Source organism: Macrotis lagotis, chromosome 6 (assembly GCF_037893015.1).
Source record: "Macrotis lagotis isolate mMagLag1 chromosome 6, bilby.v1.9.chrom.fasta, whole genome shotgun sequence".
Classification (NCBI taxonomy): Eukaryota; Metazoa; Chordata; class Mammalia; order Peramelemorphia; family Peramelidae; genus Macrotis; species Macrotis lagotis.
In genome coordinates this window covers 160,125,240-160,147,148 of record NC_133663.1, presented here as the reverse complement: position 1 = coordinate 160,147,148, position 21,909 = coordinate 160,125,240, and the positions used below count along the sequence as shown (strand labels likewise).

At 37.8% G+C, this 21,909-nt stretch overlaps 1 protein-coding gene across 3 annotated transcripts in view; it reads left to right on the top strand.

Annotated features, from left to right (window-relative positions):
• The window catches only part of DZIP1 (DAZ interacting zinc finger protein 1), a 104,377-nt gene that overhangs the window by 13,055 nt on the left and 69,413 nt on the right, over positions 1–21,909 (top strand). For all 3 annotated transcript variants that reach the window (XM_074191909.1, XM_074191908.1, XM_074191907.1), the window contains exon 3: positions 16,938–17,022. In XM_074191909.1, the coding sequence (XP_074048010.1) occupies positions 16,938–17,022 (85 nt within the window). The remainder of the gene's footprint in view (positions 1–16,937; positions 17,023–21,909) is intronic.

The window sequence follows — 21,909 nt, the reverse complement described above, 5'->3', positions numbered from 1 at the left end:
ACTAAGGTACTCCTGACTCCAGGGCCTGCTTTATCCACTGCGCCACCTAGCTGCCCCAAGAAATTATATCCTTAAGGAAGAAACATATAGTATGTGATATAGCAGAATAACATAATACTTTATTTTAAAAAATTAAAGGTAATAGTCTTTGATCTTTGTTTAAACTCTACAATTCTTTCTCAGGATACAGATGGCTATCTATTATTTCTTAATGCACAATAATAATAATAATGATAATAATAATAATAATAATACCTATTTTTAAAATCCTTTTACCAGTTTATTCAGTCATTCCCTAACCTATAGACACTCCCTTTATTTCCATCTCTTTGCTACCATAAAAGGGCAGTGATGAATATTTTGATATGTGGTGACCATTTCTCTAGCTTTGATCTCCTTGAAGTATATCCTCAGTCTTGAAGTCACTGAGTCAAAGGACACTGTACTTTTATTAATGAAAGTTAATATTGCATTAGGTTTTTTAGCTATTTCTGATATTAATATTTTTGGAATGCTCAGCATTTTATAAATAGCCTTATTTTTATGCCTTGATCCATATACCTTCTGCTTTTTAGAATCATCTAGTCCTGAGTCTCCACTCTCCCAATCTCAAGCCCTGAGTCCTGAAGAAGGGAGTTAACACAGTATAAAATAAAAAAACCACTGGCTCTGGAGTTGCAGGACCTGGTTTCAAGTTCAAGCCTGCCTACTTACTATCTGTAGGAACTTCCGAAATCACATACCTTCCCTGTGCCTCTCTAAAAAAGAAATGGGCCCTGAAAGGCTTATTTTATTTCCAGGTCTTTGACTCTATGATCCTAACTCCTCCTTAACAGAATATTGTAAGAAAAAGAAAAACTAAACTGCCTCAAGACCCTCCAGACTAATCTCATTTTCAGTTATCTTTCATAATTCCATGGACTGTGGACTCTATCTGATCTTGGTCCTCACAAAGTCATGGACACAATTCTTTTTTTTTTTTTTTAGGTTTTTGCAAGGCAAATGGGGTTAAGTGGCTTGCCCAAGACCACACAGCTAGGTAATTATTAAGTGTCTGAGGCTGGATTTGAACCCAGGTACTCCTGACTCCAGGGCTGGTGCTTTATCCACTGTGCCACGTAGCCACCCCTGGACACAATTCTTAAAATTTGGTTTGTAGACAACTTGTAATCCATGGCCAGGCAGCCCACAGTTTGGTTCAAGTTATCTAGGTAAGGGATGTGCTTCAGTCTGAATAAAACACCCCTAGTTGCTATAGCAGAGGGTTTTAGAGGATTTAAAGGGAGAAGGGTTATTGCACAGCAGTTGGTCCAGTCTCCTCATTTTATAGGGAAAGAAGTCAGAGAGGTTAAATTCATACAAGGTTAAAAGATGGCCAGTCTTACAAGGTAAACAGATTCAAGATTTGATGCCAGTTTTTCAGACTCATTACACAGCACCCGAGACTAAGGAAATTTATTTATTTTAAGAGACTTAAGTAAAAAAAATTCTCTGCAGTTTGAAATCAGTGGGCAAAGTAATCACCTTGCTTACCATTTTCAGTTTGAAGAAGTCGTAGGAGTGGGCTCTAACTTTGGCTAAAGGAGTTTTGTTGGAAAAGTGCATTTCTGAAAATTCAGGCATTTATGTCTAGGGGAACTCTCCAACTATGACAATTTTCATCATTGAATTAATGGTAATTTAAAAAAAATATCCAAATGCACCCAAAGGCTTTAGCACTGGATGTTACTTTATATGGCAGCTAGATGGCTTAGTGTATAAAATGCTGGTTGGAGTCAGGAAGACCTAAGTTCAAATGTAGCCTCAGACACTTACTAGTTCTGTGCAGGACACTTAAACTCTGTTTGTTTTAATTTGCTGGAGATGGAAAGGGCAAACCATTCCAGTGGCTTTGGCAAGAAAGCCCCATGGTTCATGGGCTCACAGAGTCAGACATGATTGAACAACAACAATAACAATATCTTTTATATATACCTGAATTTAAAGATAGACATGGAGGAATAAGTGGTGATCTGACTGTTGTAGAGTTAGGTCATCTACTGTTTTGCACCCCTGTAGCTTAGCCTGGCTGGGAGGGTAGGTTGGAGGCCCATTATAGGCTGCCTGTTGGGTGAGTTCCATAATCCTGGTTGTAGCCTTCATTTTAGGGAAGCAGGGGAAGACCACAGTGAAAAAGTTATCATTAAAGAAGAACCGAGAACTTCATGAAAAAAAGCCAAGTTCAGGAACTAGGATGTGGATCCATGAAGGAGAGTCTGAGTAGTAAAGCAGTATCTGGAGAAGAATGGTCTAAGGCTTGATCAATAGAGTCCAAAGGAGCTAATTACTAGTAAAGATCTATGGGTTGAGGCTGCAGAGATTCAGTTTAGATGTAGACAAATACCCCTTTCTATTACATGATAATTCTTAAAATTCTGACTTTTTATTTGCCTAGTGTGTTACAGAAGCCGTTATTCAAAAATATTGCGTGGTACAGAGACTGCTACTTTTTTTTAAAAAAATTTAAAAAAAAACCCCAAAGACTTTGAAACCTTGAAAACAGAAAAGAATTTAGTGCATTCTCATGAGAAGGCAGTTCCCCCCTCGTTGCACTAGTTGTGCCAGCCAGGGAGTACAAGAAGCAAGGCTTATATATTTGCAAGTTAGCTGCAAGATCTATCTTTCAGTAACAGGAAGGAAACAACAAAGGTAGTGTAACATATTTACAAACAAAGTCCGAGGAAGTGTCAAGCACAGTATGGAGTGTTTCGAAAAACATGTTTTTGCAGGCATTCCAATAAGATGATGATGATGATGATGATGATGATGATGATGATGATGATGATGATAAATAAATTATTAATCCTTTTTGAAGAGGCTTCACTTCTGTGGAATTACCTCTCATGGTCCTACCAATTGAAGCCTTCTCACACGACTGCTGGGATACTTCCTCTACTAAATCTTCCTGTGAATTATCAAGGTGGTCTTGAATGGGTATCTTGATTCTTCAGAACCTTCAGTTTGATTTCTCTCTTCCCTTTAATAAAGTGAGATACAGTTTTGAACTATTCTTATTATTAGTTTTTCTCATATAGAGGGGACATAACGGGAGTAAGATAATTCCACTAAAAGCTATTGGTAACATTTTTCTTGAGGGTTACTCCCTACCACCTTAGACAAACACCATCGCTATATCTTTTTTTATTGAAATTCAGTTATTTAATATTTATTCTCATTTTGTACAATGTTTTTATACATTAATAAAATATTCTTGTTTAAGAGTAAACAAGATACCCCCCCCAAAAAATATAGACTCACTTGAGTGATAAAGGGGAGAGAAAAAAATTAAAATTAAAAAAAATAGTAATAATTGTAGGTATGGCCAGGTTGTGCAGTAGATGGAGCACCAGCCCTGGAGTCATGAGCACCCAAGCCCACATCCGGCCCCATACACCCAACATTCACCCAGACATGTGACATGCAAGCCACCCAAACCCCACTGTCCTGCAAAAACCCCCCCAAAAGAAAAAAAACCAAAATAAAATAAAATAGTAATAATAGTAGGGGTGGCTAGGTGGTGGACAGAGCATTGGCCCTTGAACCAGGAGCACCTGGGTCCAAATCTGGCCTCAGACACCCAATGATCACCCTGCTATGTGGCCCCAGGCAGGCTACCCAGCCCCATTTGCCCTGCACCCCCCTCCCAAATAACAATAATAAAAAATGTGCTTGAGTCTTTGTTCCAACACCAACAACTCTGTCGCGAATGGGTCACATTCTTTATGATAAGTCCATGGCAAAAGTTACTTCCATATTTTTCCACTGTTGCCATTGCTGATTGCAACTTTCTCCTTTCGTATTTCTCCACTACCATGTACTATATTTTCTCTCCCCTTTCACTCTGACTCCGCTGTAGGGTCGCTGAGTGGCACAGCAGACAGATCCCTGGTCCTGGGGCCAAGAGGTCCTGAGCCCCAACATCACCCCTTAGGCCCAGCATCTACCTGGCCCTATGGTCCTGGACAGGCCATTCAATCCCAGCCCCTTGCAAGAAGTAAAAAAGAAAATGTCTTATATCTGACCACTCTCCCCCCATGGTCCATCCTCTCCTCCATCACTCACAGCACCCCCCCCTTCCCCCTGTTCCCCCCGCTCCTTCTTACTCCAGATGCCTATACCCCATTGAGTATATATGCTGTTTCCTCTCCTAGCCACCTCTGATGGAAATGAAGATTCCCCCTTGCCTCCCTCCCTTCCATATCATTGCAGTAGCTCATTGTAATAAAGAAAAATCTTATTATATGAAGTATCTTGGCCTATTCCCCCTCTCCTTTTTCTTTCTCCCATTACATTTCCCTTTTTTTCTATTGACTCCATTTTTTACACTATATTTTATCTTCGAATTCAGCTTTCTCCTGTGCTTCAACTATAAAAGCTCCTCTACTTGCTCTATTAACTGAGAAGGTTCATATGAGTATTATCAGTGTCATTTTTCTATGCAGGAATACATGCAGTTCATCATCATTAAGTCCCTCATATTTTCCCCTTCTCCTGCACTCTCTATGCTTCACCTGAGTCCTATATTTGAAGATCAAACCTTCTGTTCAGCTCTGGCCATTCCAAAAGGAACATTTGAAATTCTCCTGGTTCATTGAAAGTCCATCATTTTCCCTGGAAGAGGACATTCAGCCTTGCTGGGTAGTTGATTCTCGGTTGCATTCTAAGCTCTTTTGCCTTCCGGTATATTATATTCCAAGCCCTACAAGCTTCCAGTGTAGCTGTTGCTAAGTCCTGTGTGATCCTGACTGCAGCTCCACGATATTTGAATTGTGTCCTTCTGACTGCTTGTAATATTTTCTCTTTGACTTGGGAGTTCTGGAACTTGGCTATAAAATTCCTGGATTTTTTGGGATCTCTTTCTCGGGTGTGGGGGGGAATCTGTGGATTCTCTCCATATCTATTTTTCCCTCTGCTTCCAGGATATCAGGGCAATTTTCCTGTAGTAATTCTTTGAAAAGGATGCCAAGGCTCTTTTCCTGATCATGACTTTCAAGTATTCCAATAATTTTTAAATTATCTTTCCTAAGTCTGTTTTCCATATCAGTTGTTTTTCAATGAGATATTTCACATTTTCTTCTAATTTTTCATTTTTTTGGTTTTGAAGTATTGATTCCTGATTTCTGGTAAATTTATCATTCTCCCTGAATTCTATTCTTTGTCTGAAGGATTTATTCTCCTCAGAGAGTTTTCTTATCTCTTTTTCCATCTGGCCAATTTTGCTTTTTAAAGCATTCTTCTCCTCAATAACTTTTTGAACTGTTTTATCCATTTGACCTAAGCTGGTTTTTAGCATGCTATTTTCTTTAGCATTTTTTTGGATTTCCTTGACTAGGCTGCTGACTTCATTTTCATGTTTTTCCTGCATCTCTCTCATTTCTTTTCCCAGTTTTTCTCCTAACTCCCTCATTTGATTTTCCAAGTCTTTTTTTGAGCTCTGTCATAGCCTGAGCCCAAATTTCTATTTTTCTTGGAGTCTTTAAGATGCAGGAGCTTGTGCTTCCTCATCTTCAGACTGAGTATATTGATCCTTCTTGGGTTCATAGATAATGTATTTCTCAATGGTGTTTCTCTTGTTTCTCTGCTTGCTCATTTTCCTAGTCTAAACCTGTTTTGGGGGTGCTTCCTAAAATTTTGGGACACTCCCAGAAGGGTCTCAGTGTGTGCGGCTCTGTCCTCCCTCCTGGTCTGTGAATGACCACAAGCTCCACACCCCTGCCACGGGTCCGAGGTGGATGGGGCCCTGCTGTTCTGTGGGGGGACCTAGACTGGGATCAGGATCTGAATGTGGTCAGAGCCCCAGAGTCCTGTTCCAGGGGCAGAGGACAGAGCTCCACAGTCTCTCTCTCTTCACTCCCCTCCCTCAGCTCAATGGGCTCATGCCCTGGGGGCTCCTGCTTACCTGCTCCGCCTGCTTCTGTTTCCGGGTCTGGGCTGGGGAAAGACCAAGCTGCTTGCTGTGTGCCCTGAGGGCTGGGCTCCCCGTGCTCGCTCTGGCAGAGGTCCCCCCGCTGTTCCCCCAGTTTGTGCTTGTTGCTCCCCGGGGCACAAGTCAGGAAACTCCTGTGTTGCCTCCGGGAGACTGAAGTTCTTTGGCTCTGGCAGGCCGCCCCTCTGGCGGGCCGCCCTTCCGACCCCGGGGAGCAGAGCCTTTCTGCTCTTTTCCAGGTAAGAGTAGGAGAACTGCCTCATTGGGTCCCTCTGTGGGTTCTGTCTCTCGAAAATTTAGTTAGAGTCCTTAGTTTCAAAGATTTATGAGAGAGCGCCTAGGACATGATCTATTCTTGTCGCCATCTTGGCTCCGCCCCCCTCCCATTGCTATATCTTGAGGGTTATGAATATGAATCAGTACATAGGACCCAATTCCCATTTGTTATACTGAATGTGAGTACTATTCCACTTGTTAGCATATGATATATAATCTAGCTGGGGTACCTGCTCTTCCCTTGAATAGTCTGTTAACATTCACTCTCTCCAAGGCGCCTCCCCATCCCTTCTTCTTAGCAATGGGTAGGCAACAAGCAAAATATTTATCTACAGGGAAAGGGACATAAGTAGAGGTGAAACACAGAATCAAGGGGATAGTTGCAGATATCAAAGGGGAAGATCACCCGACCAAACAAACTATACACATAGATGCAAGATGGAGAAGATGAACTGGTCCAGTCTCTCTCTTTTCCCCTGGAGACATCCAATATTTTTCTTTATCTTCAGAGTCTGTTCCAAAAAGTCATCTCCAGTTCAGGTTACTTGTTGAGATCTTCTCTTCTGGTAAAGGAACTTCTTAACACAACATCTTATCAGACCAAGACTCATATTTTCATCATTAGACAATAAAATTCTAGAACTATTGCAATTTACATTTTGATTTATTCACTGTCATGTTGACATACGTACTCCACTCTGAAAAAAATAAAATTTCCATAATTATTTTTACTGCACAAGTAAATTCATTGAAATTTGTCAGATGAATTTGAGCTTGTCACATATACATTAGATGATCATCTTAGTACAAAGAGTGTCTAGCAAATGACTTACAATCTTAAACTTTTGCTCCTAAAATAATAACCCAAGCATCTTTAACTAAAATAAATTTCTCTTCCCAAAATATTTCTAAATATATCATGGGTTAGTCTTCTCCTGATGTGCTCAAGTAATTCACATTCCTTTCCTTAAAGTAGAACTTGAAACTGCTGTTACACAGAATCATACCTTGAGATTACAAAATTTTTTTATTCTTCTTACCTAAATATCCCCTTTAATATAAAAAATCAAAGGATCTTAATTCTTGTCAGAACATGTAGCTAACAGCTGATGTCAAAACCACACACTAGCCTATCTGGCTATTATTAAATGCCAATTGTTTTAAAATTTCTATATCAGATTTGCTTATAGTGAATTACTATAAAGATCCAGGACATCAAAAGAAAATTCCTTTATAAAGGAATTTTTATAGTTTTGAAAGTCATTTTCCAGGCAGAGGTCATGTGGGTAGTCAAATGCTTTAAGCCAAATTTTAAATCTATCTGGTGAGACATTATTCTAATGTCACATTTGGGAAAACAAGTCAGAAAGGCTCCAATCTCAGACTGCACTGAAAAAGCCACCCCTTCAACTTTTCGTACCAATGTACTTGTCACCTGTGGTCTTCAGACTTCCCATTGGGCTTCCTGGCTTCAGAAGAGCATTGACCCAACAGCACTTCCTTTGCTGATCACACCTGGTATAGGACAGAACAGAAACCAATTAAAAGACCCATGATCTAAAATAGTAATTACATCTAATTTGACCTTCAAGTGAATCCAGTTCACAAGGACTAAATACCAATTGTAATCTTAATGTGGGCCCAATCAGTGAGCCCCCTCCCTGACACACATAATCTACTCTGAGTATCCTTTCTAGGTCCCTGTCTTCAGAAAACACCTTCCAAACTCATGCAAAAAGCAGTCAAATTCTCCCAGCATTTGTAGTATTCCCTGATACACAAAATCCATCATAAATATGTTCCATAACTCAACTAGAAGTTCTTTCTCTCAGGGGGTACTAACTTCTAGTCTCCAGACACACAATCCCTTTGTCTGGAATCATATCCATTCTATTCCTATAAAAAGATGGTATGTCAGATGCCTCTTGGCTAGAGACACCTCCTTCTAGCCTGTTGTATTATACAATAAATAAACACCTCTTTTTAGCTCGAAAATTGTTCATCATCTCCAGAATTCTTTTTTTTTTTTTTTTTTTAGATTTTTGCAAGGCTGGGGTTAAGTGGCTTGCCCAGGCCACACAGCTACGTAATTATTAAATGTCTGAGACCAGATTTGAACCCAGGTACTCCTGACTCCAAGGCTGGTGCTTTATCCACTGCACCACCTAGTGCCCCTAGAATTCTTACATAACAATTAGCTACAGATGATCACAGAAAAATCTCAAATTATTACCATTAATTTTTTTATCTTTTACTTCAAAGAAAGCAACTGTAGTTTTGATATTTTATATATATAGATATAGATATAGATATAACCACAGTAATCTCAATTTATGTATATACTAGAAAAATTTCTATACAAATAATTTTCTAAAATAAACCTGTTTATTAGCCATATTTGAAATTCAAATTGAATATATTAGAACATCTTAGATGACTTTAAATCTTCAACATGTGTTATTAATTCCAAATGTAACAAAATATTAATTACTAGATTTTACAAAACATATCTTTCCATTATTTCATTTATACATGAACTTACAGATCTAGAGCAAATTCCATCACATTGTTTAAAAATTTCATGGATCCCTGAGAGTCATGACTTGATATTTTCTCTCATTATTCCTACAAAGCTATCAATAATTCCAGACTTCAGTATCATCACTTACATTTACAAAAATAGATCACATAACTTATATTTTTCAGCATCTTACTCATAAAGTTATCTATCTGTGGATTATATGATTTTAAATTTCCAATCATTCTTCAGAGCCCCCACACTTATTCAATTTTATTGGAAGGGTATCATGCAGTCAGGATAAGCTCTCCAATATCCTATCCACTATCCTTCTGAATTTGCACTTAACATGGGGAATACACAATCCTGACTTCTTTAATTATTAACCTACATGAAACACAAGCTTTACATGCTGACATCTTATTCTTTAACAACATAATTAATTAAGGTTAACCTTGTAACCTAATACCTTTTACATTTTTGTTTTACAAGCTTATTTATCCTCTTCTCCCAAATATGCTTCTATTAAAGAAAATGAAATTCTCCAAGAATTTAATCTTATACATGTAATGATTTCAAAACCCCTATGTAAACTTTTACCTGTGCTAGGCAGTGTTACATTTACATAGAACAAGACCTCAAATAGATACATTTTCTTATTTTCTTTTTTAAATTAATTTTTATTAAAGATATTATTTGAGTTTTACAGTTTTCCCTCCTATCTTGCTTCCCTCTCCCCACCCCCCACAGAAAGCACTCTGTCAGTCTTTACTTTGTTTCCATGTTGTACCTTGATCCAAATTGGGTGTGATGAGAGAGAAATCATATCCTTAAAGAAGAGAAGTCTAAGAGGTGACAAGATCAGACAATAAGATATCTGTTTTTTTTCTAGATTAAAGGGAACAGTCCTTGAACTTTGTTTAAACTCCACAGCTCCTTATCTGGATACAGATGGCACTCTCCATTGCAGACAGCCCAAAATTGTTCCTGATTGTTGCGCTGATGGAATGAGTGAGTCCGTCAAGGTTGAACATCACTCCCATGTTGCTGTTAGGGTGTACAGTGTTCTTCTGGTTCTGCTCATCTCACTCAGCATCAGTTCATGCAAATTCCTCCAGGTTTTCAGGAAATTCCGTCCCTCCTGGTTTCTAACAGAACAATAGTATTCCATGACATACATATACCACAGTTTACTAAGCCATTCCCCAATTGAAGGACATTTACTTGATTTCCAATTCTTTGCCACCACCACAAACAGGGCTGCTATAAATATTTTTGTACAAGTAATGTTTTTACCCTTTTTCATCATCTCTTCAGGGTATAGACCCAGTAGTGGTATTGCTGGGTCAAAGGGTCATTTTCCTATTTTCAAATGACAGATGTTAAGTAAGCTACTTTGGTCATCATATATATGTATATATAAATACACGTATGAGACTGTTGACAGTGTCCTGGTTTTCACATCCCAAAGCTGTATAATTGTGAAAGTAAATGACTAGAACATTAGATGAAACCCTCCATTCAATCTGTTTGCTATCACAACACAATTTTAAATTCTCAAAAAAGTTTAGTTTGAATCTATTCTTCTATAAAAGTTTACCAATTATATACAACATACTTTAATTTCACATATATTCCTTTTACTACTTAGAATTTTTGCAACACAGAAAATTCTTATGATCAGATGTTTCTAAAAAATCCCTTTTTCTGATTACAAAATCTTTATACTTCATTTAACAACCTTATAAATTCCAAAAGTCATATCCAAAATAACCTTAAATTATTTTCCTTCAAAACTTAAAAAGTTTACAAATTCTTATTTTTCTCAGAGCAATTCTAACTTCCTAATGCTCTAGGTTATAAGAGTTTTATATTTAATATTAGAACATTTAGGAACATCACATCATAATCAAAGTTGTGCATTTTTACAAAACCCTTTTTAATTCAGTTATATGCATTTTCAGATTACTTTATACAGATCAGCCCAAATAGAGTTAGCTAATTGAAAAAAATAATTAAATAAACATGCCTATCACCCAACCGGAACGAGGGGCACCTCCCTCAAGTGAAAGAACTTAGTAATACTCGGGAGTGAGAGATTCTCTTGGTCTTTAATTGACTGCCTCAGTTCTCTCCTCAGCAGGGCTGGTCTAGCAAGTGTCCCTGGTCTAGCAAGGTCAATCAAACTCTCCAAGTCTGCTGCTCCTCCTAGAGGGGCCGGAGAGGGTGCAGAAGCAGGAGCCAAAGGTGGAGCCAAAGTGGTATCGACCAAGGAGCATGAGGAGGAGGAATGGCAAGAAGGGGATCCCACAGAGTTGGGGGTTCCCCCTCCTCTTCCTCCTTTGTTTTGCCAAACATTGTCACACAATTGGGGCAGCCAAAGGGCTGATGTTCACTTTCTTCCTCACTCCAGATTCACATATAGGTTTAAATTTTGGCAAACCCAGCCTTCAGATGACCTGTACTTTAGCCAGAAGACATTTCCTTTGATCTGAGTGTCTGCTCAAATCAAAACAGCAATATTTTATCTTTTTTTTTTTTTTTTTTTTAGGATTTTTTTGCGAGGCAATGATGTTAAGCGGCTTGCCCAAGGTCACACACAGCTAGGTAATTATTAAGTGTCTGAGGCCGGATTTGAACTCAAGTTCTGGCTCCAGGGCTAGTGCTCTATTCACTGTGCCACCTAGCCACCCCAGCAATATTTTATCTTTACAAAAACTTTTTTTCCCCTTTTCCTTTACACTTTAATGTCCAATTAGCAATCTTGATCCCTAATGGGCTAGTATCCAGAACATTTGGAAGAGAACTATGTTGCTGACCCCAGACTTTGACTGGGACTCCCAAGGCTCACTAGTTCTTGCCCTGTTGGGGCTCACCACTCTTGCCTTCTCCCCTCACTGAGTTCAGTCTTGTTTCCCTCCCTCCAGTCACCCAGCACTAGTTCTTGCTCCAATAAAGGACTCCTTAGATCTTGTCTTCCTAGAACTGTGCAACACAAAAGTTACGTGACCATTTCAAATTGTTTTAGCAGGTAGTGGTGGTTGTTCCCTTTTCTAGGTTTCTGCTTTCAGGTAGCTGTCTTTCTTTGAGACTTTTCCTTAAAAGTGAAAGGAAACTCCCAAACTGTTTCATGGACTACTGGCAGATGGTCAGCGGGCACCTGTCCTAGGATTAACTGGGAGACCTTTCCTCAGATAAGGGGGATTCCCAGCCAATGCACCAATTCTGTGTTACAGAAACCACTATTCAAAAATACTGTGTGGTATAGACCATTGCTCACAAAACAATCAAAAACAAAGACTTAAATACCTAGAAAGCAGAAAGGAATTTATTGGGTATTCATGAGAAGACAGTATGCCCCTTGTCGTACTAGTTGCACCATCCAAGAAGTACCAAGGAATTCTAGAAGCAAGGCTTATTTATACCCCAATGCAAGTTCTTCCCTCACCCCTTTCCCCCTTGTCCCATTGACTGGGCTTCAAGGGGCACAATCTAGACATGAAAATTTTCCCATTAATAAAAGCAAAAACAAAGGTAGGCTAGCTGCAGGTGAACAGGAAGAAAAGAATAATGGTAGCTTTACATATTTGCAAACAAGATAAAAATGTTTTTTGTAAGTTAGCTGCAGGTGCTATTTTTCAATAATAGAAAGGAGACAACAAAGGTAGTGTTACATATTTACAAACAAGATCCAAGGGAGGATCAAACACAGTACAGGATGTTTTGAAAAATATTTTTGTAATAGTACTTTGAAAAACATGTTTTTGCAGGCCTTCCTATAAGATAATAATAATGATGACAATAATAATAAATTATTAATCCTTTTTGAGGAGGCTTCACTTCTGGGGAATTACCTCTCATATCTTGTAACCCCAATCTTCCCCCCCCCCCATCCCATTATCCTCCTCAATTCTTTCTACTGATCCTTGAGTAGTATTATTTTAAGATCTTATTCTATCTTGGTCAAATGTGCTATCTGGGCATATCTCAGCTTGACTATGCCCTTCAGTACTTCATATGAAAATAGTACTTCATATATGGTGTAATCAGGTCAGACTTTATTGGGAACTATCACCTCCATGATTCTAGAAATAAATCTTCTGTTAATTTGTTTCAGGATTGTATTAGCCTTTTTTTGACTTCCATATCACAACTAAGATTGTTTTTTTTAAACTTGTTCTTTTTTATATGAACAGATTTCCACACATGTTATCTTTACTCTGTACTTAGGCTGTTAGTTTTTAAAATTCCAGATCATTTATCCAGATTAAATTTAATCCTATTCGATTTGACCTATCTTTCCAGCTTGTTGCAATCTTTTTGGATCCTGATTCTGTCATCTAGTGCTCTTAGCTATCTTTCTGAGCAGTGGATCATCTGCTAATTGGATAAGCCTGCCATCTGTGGCTTTATCTGAATCATTAGCAAAAACATTGAACAAAACAGTATCAAGAGTAGGACCCTAGATTGTTCAATCTCCTTCCTCCAGGTTGTTATTGTTCTGTTGCCCTTTGAGCATTGTCATCACTCAAATAATTTCAAATTTTCCCATTAATTAATTAATTCCCATTAATTAACCTTTCACTCAACCTATTTCCATATTTTTCATAATGACACCCTCAGAGCACTGAATGCCAGACCTGTGCAATTCAAAGCATTTCACTGATGTCCAAGCCTAGTAACTATCTTGAAGTGGGGCCTGTGTGACTTGATGAGCCTTCCTAAAAGACCCATTTCTCTGTATTACCCTTTTATAGTCTTGTCAAGAATCCAGGTTAAATCCACTCATCCATAGTTTGAAGATTTACCTTCTTCAATCATCCTGGAAGTTGACCTATTTGTTCTTTGTTAAATTCCTTGCTACTTCTCCAGTTCTCTACATTTTCTCCATATGGATCAACAACATGAGGCCAGGAATCCTATGTGAGATTTTTCTTTTTTAAAAAAAATGTTTTTATTGATCTGTTTTTACATTGCCTAGAATTCCTCCTGTATGCCTTTTCCCCCTTTTTGCCTACAAAATAATGAAGAATCTTTTATTTTAAAGAAAGAGCAAGAGAAAAAAATCAACTAAATCAATTAAATCCACTAGGAAAAAAATCTAATAATACAGACATGTATTCCATACCCATGGACTTCCCACCTCTGCAAAGGAATATATGGTAGAGGATGGTAGGGTAAGGGGAGAATGTCTTCTCATAATCCACAAAGTCCTTCACTTCCCTGATAAAATAAATGGATATGTATGTGTGGGATAAAAATCCACTAAAAAATATAGAGACTCCTTTGAGCAAAAAGAAAAGTCCATTTTTGGCTTTTCTTGAGAAAAGGGCACACTGCAAGTCTCACAAAGGTAGTGAAGATCAAGAAGTTGCACTGAATTGACAGTCAAGCAAGATTATATGGCCTAACGTGATTAGAACTATCTTATTGAAGTAATGTAACTTGTTTTGGAACACAAGATCTAGGAACAGTTTACTTATCATCAAACAAGAGGAGTCTTATGAGCTTCTTTGGAATGCATGGAAAAAGTCTACTATCCTAGTTTTTTTTTTTGAGGCAATGGAGTGACTTGCCCAGGGTCACACAGCTGATGAGTGTAAAACTTGCCCAAAGTCTCATGGCTAAGTAAGTATTAAGTGTCTGAGGTTAGATTTGAACTCAGGTCCTTTGGTCTCCAGGCCAGTCTGCAGCACCACCTAGAATGGATTGAATTTAAGGGGGGGAGGGGGGGGTGCTGTGCAAAGTCACCAGCATTATTTTCTCTTCCTGTGCCATCTGGGTTCAGTGACCAGATATAGATAAGAATGACTAATGATAGCCCTGGGCAATGGGAAAATTTTTAAAGCTAAATTCTTTCCCAGGTCACTGACTGAGGTAACCACCATTCAGTGAAGTCTAGCTAAGAGATGAAGCAAAGATGCCAAGAGAATCACTTTTACTTAGTTCCCCCCCCCACAACTACCCCCCCTCCTAAAATTAAAGTAGGAGGGCAAGACCCTCAGGGTTTCTCAATGATTAAGGCAGGTTTAGAAAGAAATGAAGCAAATAGCTTCTTTTGCATAGTCAAAAAAAGGGGTGGGGTGGGGTGGGCAAAGGGAGGGGAGGAGAAGACTCTCAGTTTCTGGCCAAAACAGAAACAATATCCGTTCACATATATTCTGCTAAATCAGGGTCCACACTAGTGGATTTAACCTAATCGTTGGCTGATCCAGGAGAGCCAGAGTGATTGGGACCTGTAGATCTCAGAAATCTTAACTAGCCTTTGGGCTGAGCACCTGCAAATAAGGGGAAAAGGGGAGAGACAGAGACAGAGACAGAGAAAGGAGCTAGATAGCTCAACTTGTCAAGGGTGGAGCTCTTCCTGTTATAGGAATGCAAAATGAGTGAGGAACTCTAGGTTAGGGTAGAATAATGATAGGCTTTAAAAGCCAAAGTTCAAAGAACTTCAGTGAAGTACCGTGTTCCCTGGCCCAAGACAAATCCCTTATAAGCAAAATAATAAATCCCTGCCCTAGCCTGAAAGGATTAATTCTTTGGGTTATTGCCCTTATTGTTTATGTATAGCTTAGTGTTCTCCCCCCACCCCTTGCTGCTTTATAGTTAACTTGATTTCCCTTTGCTCATGGTTATCATCTTTGTAGCTCTTTGAGCTATACCCCTCTTGTATATACCTTTAATTACCTCATCTGTGTATCCTTGGTTACCTGATGTGTCCCCAAGGGAAAGTTTACCTTCTCCTCAGTGGATTGCTGTCTCCCTTTGGGAGGCCATCCTATTCTTGGGGAATATATTTCCCCAACTAATGGCCTTCACTTGAACTTGAAGATAGCCTGAGGCTTTGAATTCTTCCAGAACATCTCACTGCCCATCCCAAGAGTACCTGTAGGGAAAGTCCTTTTGACAGTCTCTGTGGCAAATGGATTGGAGCAGGGAGAGACTTGAGACAGCAACCTCAATTAGGAAGACACTGCAATAGTCCAGGTGAGAGAGTCTCTGAGAGCCTGAACTAGGGAAAAGGGTATGATGTAGAAGATACTGTGAATGTAGAAATAACAAGATTATTAACTGATTGGACATGCTGGGTGTGGAGAATAAAGGGATCATTTTGATCATTAACCTGGAAGGCTGGAAGAATATTGTTGCCTTTGACAAAAATAGAGAAATTTGGAAGGAAAATAATGAGTTGTGTTTAGGATATGTTGAGTCAGAAGTGTTCATTAAAGAAATTGTTTTTTTGAGACTGAAGCTCATGACTTGATATATAGATCAATATTCATTTGCTCAGAAATGATGATTAAATTCATAGAAACTGATGAAATCACCAAAAGAAAGAGAAGTGAGTACAGAATGAATTTCTCCTGGAGTTTCAACTTCTCACTTGCACTTAAAGTTGAATATGTACTGATGTTAAAAAGATTAGACCTAGTGAGAGACAGCAGAATATAGTGGAATAGACACTTGTTTTAAGAGTGATTAAATCTCAATTCAACTCCTGATCTCTCTGCCACTTAACTACCTGTGTGACCTTGAGCAACTTCTCTGGGCCTCAGTTTTTTTTTTTTTGTAAAATGAGGAGAGGATTATATTAGATGGTCACTGAGATCCCCTTCAGCACCAAATCTATGAAACATTGAACATGAATTTTGATAGTGGTCTGAGGAAGTCCATAACTGAAGTGTGTCATATAAAGCTCAAGAGTGGTCATCACAAGTAGAGAGGGTAGAAGAAACACTAAAATTTAAATGAAATTCAGACTGAAAGACTGTGCAATAACTCAGAAAAACTGGAAAACCAGAGCAATTGACCAAGGGTCTGAAGTACTGAGATGTGAAGTGGAGTGAGTTCTTGGGGAGGGGCTGCTTGGGGAGAGTGTGTGTGAAAGAAGGTTCTTTTGCATTGACCAAGTGCTTGAGGCCAAACTGTGACTAGTTATAGGGGTTTTGTATTTCAGCAACAAAAAATGCTATGGTAGCATGACAATTCTCCCTTAGTAGGAAAGGACCATCAGACCTTTCCACCAGTGTTTTCAGTGTCCCTCATGGATGTTATCTGCTAGCAAGAGTTTTGTTTTTTTGGCAATAAAGAGGTATGATGAAGAAATCCGTTTACATTTTGAAATTAGTTGGTAGGGCTATTCTTATTTGTGACTTAGAAATATGCCTTTCAATTTTACAGTGTCATTTTTGTGAAAAGGCTTTTATGAATCATGCATTTCTACAAAGTCATATTCAGCGACGCCACCCTGAAGAGTCTCACTTCGGTATGTACCCTAAGCTTATTTTTTTTTAAAGTACGGTTTTCTAATGAAGGTCATCACCTGTGTGATAATTTTCCATTTTACTCTGAAGACTAGTGTCAAAATATAATTTTTTAAAACTATATTCTTGGTCAAAGGTTGATTTCTTATGAGGAGAGGAATGGAATGTGTTACTTATCCTGTCCTCTAGTACTTTAACCCGTGATAGACTGTGTACTTCCTTAGGCAAGATAGCATTTTTAAGGATGATTGTCTTTGGTGAGATTTTGTACAACCTAATTGAATGACCTCCAGGGAGGTTTAATGTTTTGTCTATTCTTGTTTATGTATATCTTAGTGTCCCCCCACCCCTTGCTGCTTTATACTTAACTTGATCTCCCTTTGCTCATGGTTATCCTCTTTATAGATGACTTCCCCCAAAAGTTTACAGTAAATCTAGAGAATAAACTTCTTGTCTAACCTGTATTTTCTGTCATTTTATTTTAATCCATGATTTTTAAGGTTTACACTAGTGTATGCAGTACAAGACTCAACTTGTCTCAAAGAAGATATCATATTAGTATTGTTATGAGCCTGAAGAACTTTTTCTGTTTATGACTCTTAAGCATGTAACTGGCTTATTGATATCTTTTTTTCCAGTAATCCTTTCCTAAAGTCATGATAATGATGCTAAACAGTAAAAGACATTTGTTGGAATTTTTAAAACCTTTACTCCTCCCCTTTTTCTTCTCACTACTAAATAAGATTTAATCTTTTTGTTGAATATTATTGAATTGAATGTTAGAAAGTATAATGGGGTAATTGAACTTAGCTCACAAATTGTGTAAAGGTGGTAGAGAAATATGAAACAGAATTTCTCTTAAATTTATCTCTTTCTTCAAGTAGTAATTTTTGTTCAGTCATTTTTCATTCATGTCCAAATCTCTGTGGCCCATTTGGGATTTTCTTGGTAGAAATACTGGAGTGGTTTGCCATTTCCTTCCCCAGCTTATTTTACAGGTGAAAAAATGGAGGCAAGCAGAATTCACTAAATTATCCAGGGTCACACAGCTAGTAAATGTCTGAGGATAGACTTGAGCTCAGAAAGTTGAGTCTCCTGACTTCAGGCCCAGCACTCTATCCACTGAGCCACCTCCTAGCCCTACAATAATAACCACTTTTTGTTTTGTTTTGTTTTTTAAATCTCAACATGATCATGAATACTCAGATATGATGGTTTAGATCACAACCCATCTGTAACTTCATGGTTTTAGGAATTTGAGAAGTTACTTGTCCATGATCATTGAATTAAATGTCAGAGGTGAAATCATGATACAGATTTAAAATATCAAGATAATAGTGCAGTATTAGTTTGTATAGGAGAACTGACTTTTCTCCATAAGCCCATGTTTTCTGATGTAAAATAATGAAACTGCAAGATGAGACATTAGGGGGTTAGATAATGCAGTAAAGGAGAGCAAAATAGTGAAAATACTTGACTTGTTCCTTCAGTTTATGTAATTGCATTAGTCAGACAAGGGAGGATGAGAAATCTTAACAACCCCTCTCCAAATAATTCTTTTCTTGTATTCATAATAGATGGTATGCCATAGAGGGCTATGAAACAAGAAGAGTATTCACTGTTCCCTCCTCAATGGAAAAAATAAATCAACCCTATTTGACAACACTATTTGACTTGGGAAAAATTAGAAAAAAGATGTACTTTTATTATGTGATAAAAATGAGTTGAGGGTGGCACTATATTAAGGCATTACAAAGTACTTCATATTACTGTGTACTCCTAGTGGATACTCAAAGAAAAATGTGTGTATGATATAGTAAACATCCATATTAAGTTCCCTAATATTCTCAAATATTTTAAATTTAGAACTTAATGTGTCTTGCAGTTTTTTGTAAACATATGAAGAAGTTAATTACATTAAATAGATTGTACTATTGTTGTTGCACTAGCTCACTTTCTATTTCTCTGTTATATCAAATTTATTAAAAGGTTCAAATCAGATCCTTGAGAGATCAGATTCAGATATTGAGAGAAGATGTAAATTTTTTTCTTTTCAGAAGAACTTGCAATGAGACATGGGAAATTTCACTAAGACATCTGGTTATTCTATTTATGTGACACCAGATGATTGAATTGATTTGTTTTTGTTGAAAATAAATTGTTTTGACATAGTTTTAATGCTGTTTCAGTAAAGTCAGGCAATATCTTTGAAAGATTACAGGTAATTTTATCAGTGGAATTTACCTATTTCATTTTATGAAATTAAAATTAATTGGGATTAGTTGCTTTTGAACCTTAAAGTGTTTTTTTGCTTGTGGAATGAATTTTAGAGATTTCTACTTTTCTATTTTTTCAATCTTCTTTTTCCATGTTTCACCTTCCTTCTAAAATGGTCATTATTCACTTTGTTCTCCTTTTATTCCTCTAAATTTTATCCCCTATTAATTAAAAAAAGTTATGTTTGAGACTGGGTCTCCCTCTGTTATCCAAGTGGCAGAGCAGTGACCACTCAGGACTAATTGCAATATTTTTAGACATAGGATCTTTGACCAATTATATTTCCTACATGGATCCATTTGCTTTGCCTTAGGCATAGGCAGCCTGGTGGTCCTCTCTGATGGTCTCATGGTATTGGTGTGAGACTTCATGTGCTCACCAATTGCATTATAGTTCCACTGCAGTTTAGAATTCCCAAGCTAGAATAACCCACCCAGCTCAGTGCTCCCTGAAGGAGGGGTTATGGGCGGGTGTCACTGGACCAACCCTAATTAATTTTGATTCTGTGCACATTGACAGATTCATATTCCTTCTGTCTAGATCTTTTGTTGCTGGATGTGATCTTGCAGTTCCACTATAATTGATGATCTTGTATTTACCATATCCATTTCTAGATGCGCCGTTAGGCCACAGATTCCCCACAATTTTCAGTCTCATTCTGGGCTTTTGGTGAAAAGTCTTATCAGCAACCATTAATACATGTCTCTTACGTGTCAACACTATGGTAGTCCCTGAGGTTATGGCTTCAAAAAAATGAGACAATGTGTATTTCCAATAAACTGACATCTTAAGAGGGACACAAGTATATATAAATATATAAATATATATATATATATATATATATACAGTATAAAAACTGAATAAATACAAGTATATATGAAATAGTTAAGGACAAGGTAGTTTGGGACTAACTAACTACTATGGGTGAGAGTCAGGGGAGGCTTCATGCTGAAAATGACCCCTTGGAATCTATTGGCTGCTGCAGACAATAGCATTTAGAGCTCATCTACCTCTCTGAACAGTCAGGGGAAGCATCATAGTCTGCTCTTGGATCTTATACCTGCCTACACCTGAATTATAGACTATTGCTTCATGTCTGCATCTTTCTCTGCCATTGTTTGCTCCATAGTTACGGGAACTTACCCAGGTCTTATAATTTTTTTTTTTTAGTTTAGTGTATTTTCCACCAGGCCACATTTAAGATTGATATCTACCTTTGGATGCAATAAATTAAAGGGAAAGCAAAATGTGGCTATGCTTAAATTGTAACTCAACTGATTTATGCTCAATAGCTTCATGAATATTATACTTTTCACAGTTGTATATGTGACATTTGATCAGATAGATTTAGTAAAAATTAATTATAAATTTTTGATTTTTAAAATAAAATGTTAATCAGTTAATCAGAAAATTGGAAAAGTCAAATCACTAATATTTTTGCTAAGAAAAACCCCAAATAGCATCATGAAGAGTTTGACAACATTGAATCAACTGAACAATAACAAAACCCCCTCAAGGACCTCACATTATTTTTTAAAATATTTTATTAGTTTCCCAATTATATACAATAGTAGTTTCTACCTATCATTTTTTTCTAAGGTTTTGAATTTTACAATTCCCCCCTTCCCTCCCCCACCACACGAGGCAGTCTGATAATCTTTACATTGTTTTTATGCTATACATTGATCGACATTGAATGTGTTGAAAGAGAAATCATATCCTTGAGGAGAAAATAAAATATTAGAGGTAGCAAAATTATGTTGTATGTAAGACACTTTTAAAAAGAAATTGAAGGTGATAGACTTCCTTTGTTTAAACTCCACAGTTCGTTCTCTGGATACAGGTGGCATTCTCCATTGCAGGTACTCTAAAATTGTAGGACCTCACATTATAAGAAGGGAGGATTCCTGTTAATAAGTAGGTCCATATGAGTTATGTATCAAATAGATGTCAGAGGTGAGGCACTAACAGCTTGTACTGGAAGGGAAGAAACTGGAAAAAGCTTCCTATAGTCAGTAAAATTTGATTTCAGACTTAAAGGAAATCAGAGGAACTAGGAGGAGGAAGCTAAAGCATTCCAGGAATGGGAGATAGCCAGAGATGGGAAATGGAGTACTGGGTGAGAAGGATAGCAAATAATTTAGCTGTATCTTAGAGTGCACAAAGGTGAGTCTTAAAGTGTAAGAGTACTGGAAAAGTGGGAAGGGGACAGGTTTCGGTGATAAATGCCACAATATGCTTTATATTTAATCCTGGAGATAATAGGGAACCACTGGAGCTCACTGAATAATGGGATGGAAATGGAGAGAGACTTGAGGCAAGGAGACCAGTTGGCAATCTATTGCAATAGTCCTGGCCCCTGAAGTAGGGTTAGTTATAGGAGCAGAGAGAAGAGAATATACATGAAAGATTCTATGATGATAGACAAGATTAATATGTGGGATGGATATGAATAAGGACTGGAGGATGAGGACCCTGAGATTTTGTACCTGGGAGGCTGGGAACTGGGAAATAAGGAAGTTCAGGTGAGAGCAGAGGTTTAGAGATAATGAAATCAGTTTTGAGAATAGGGAGTTTGAGGTGCCTTAAGGGCATCCAGTTTAAAATGTCCA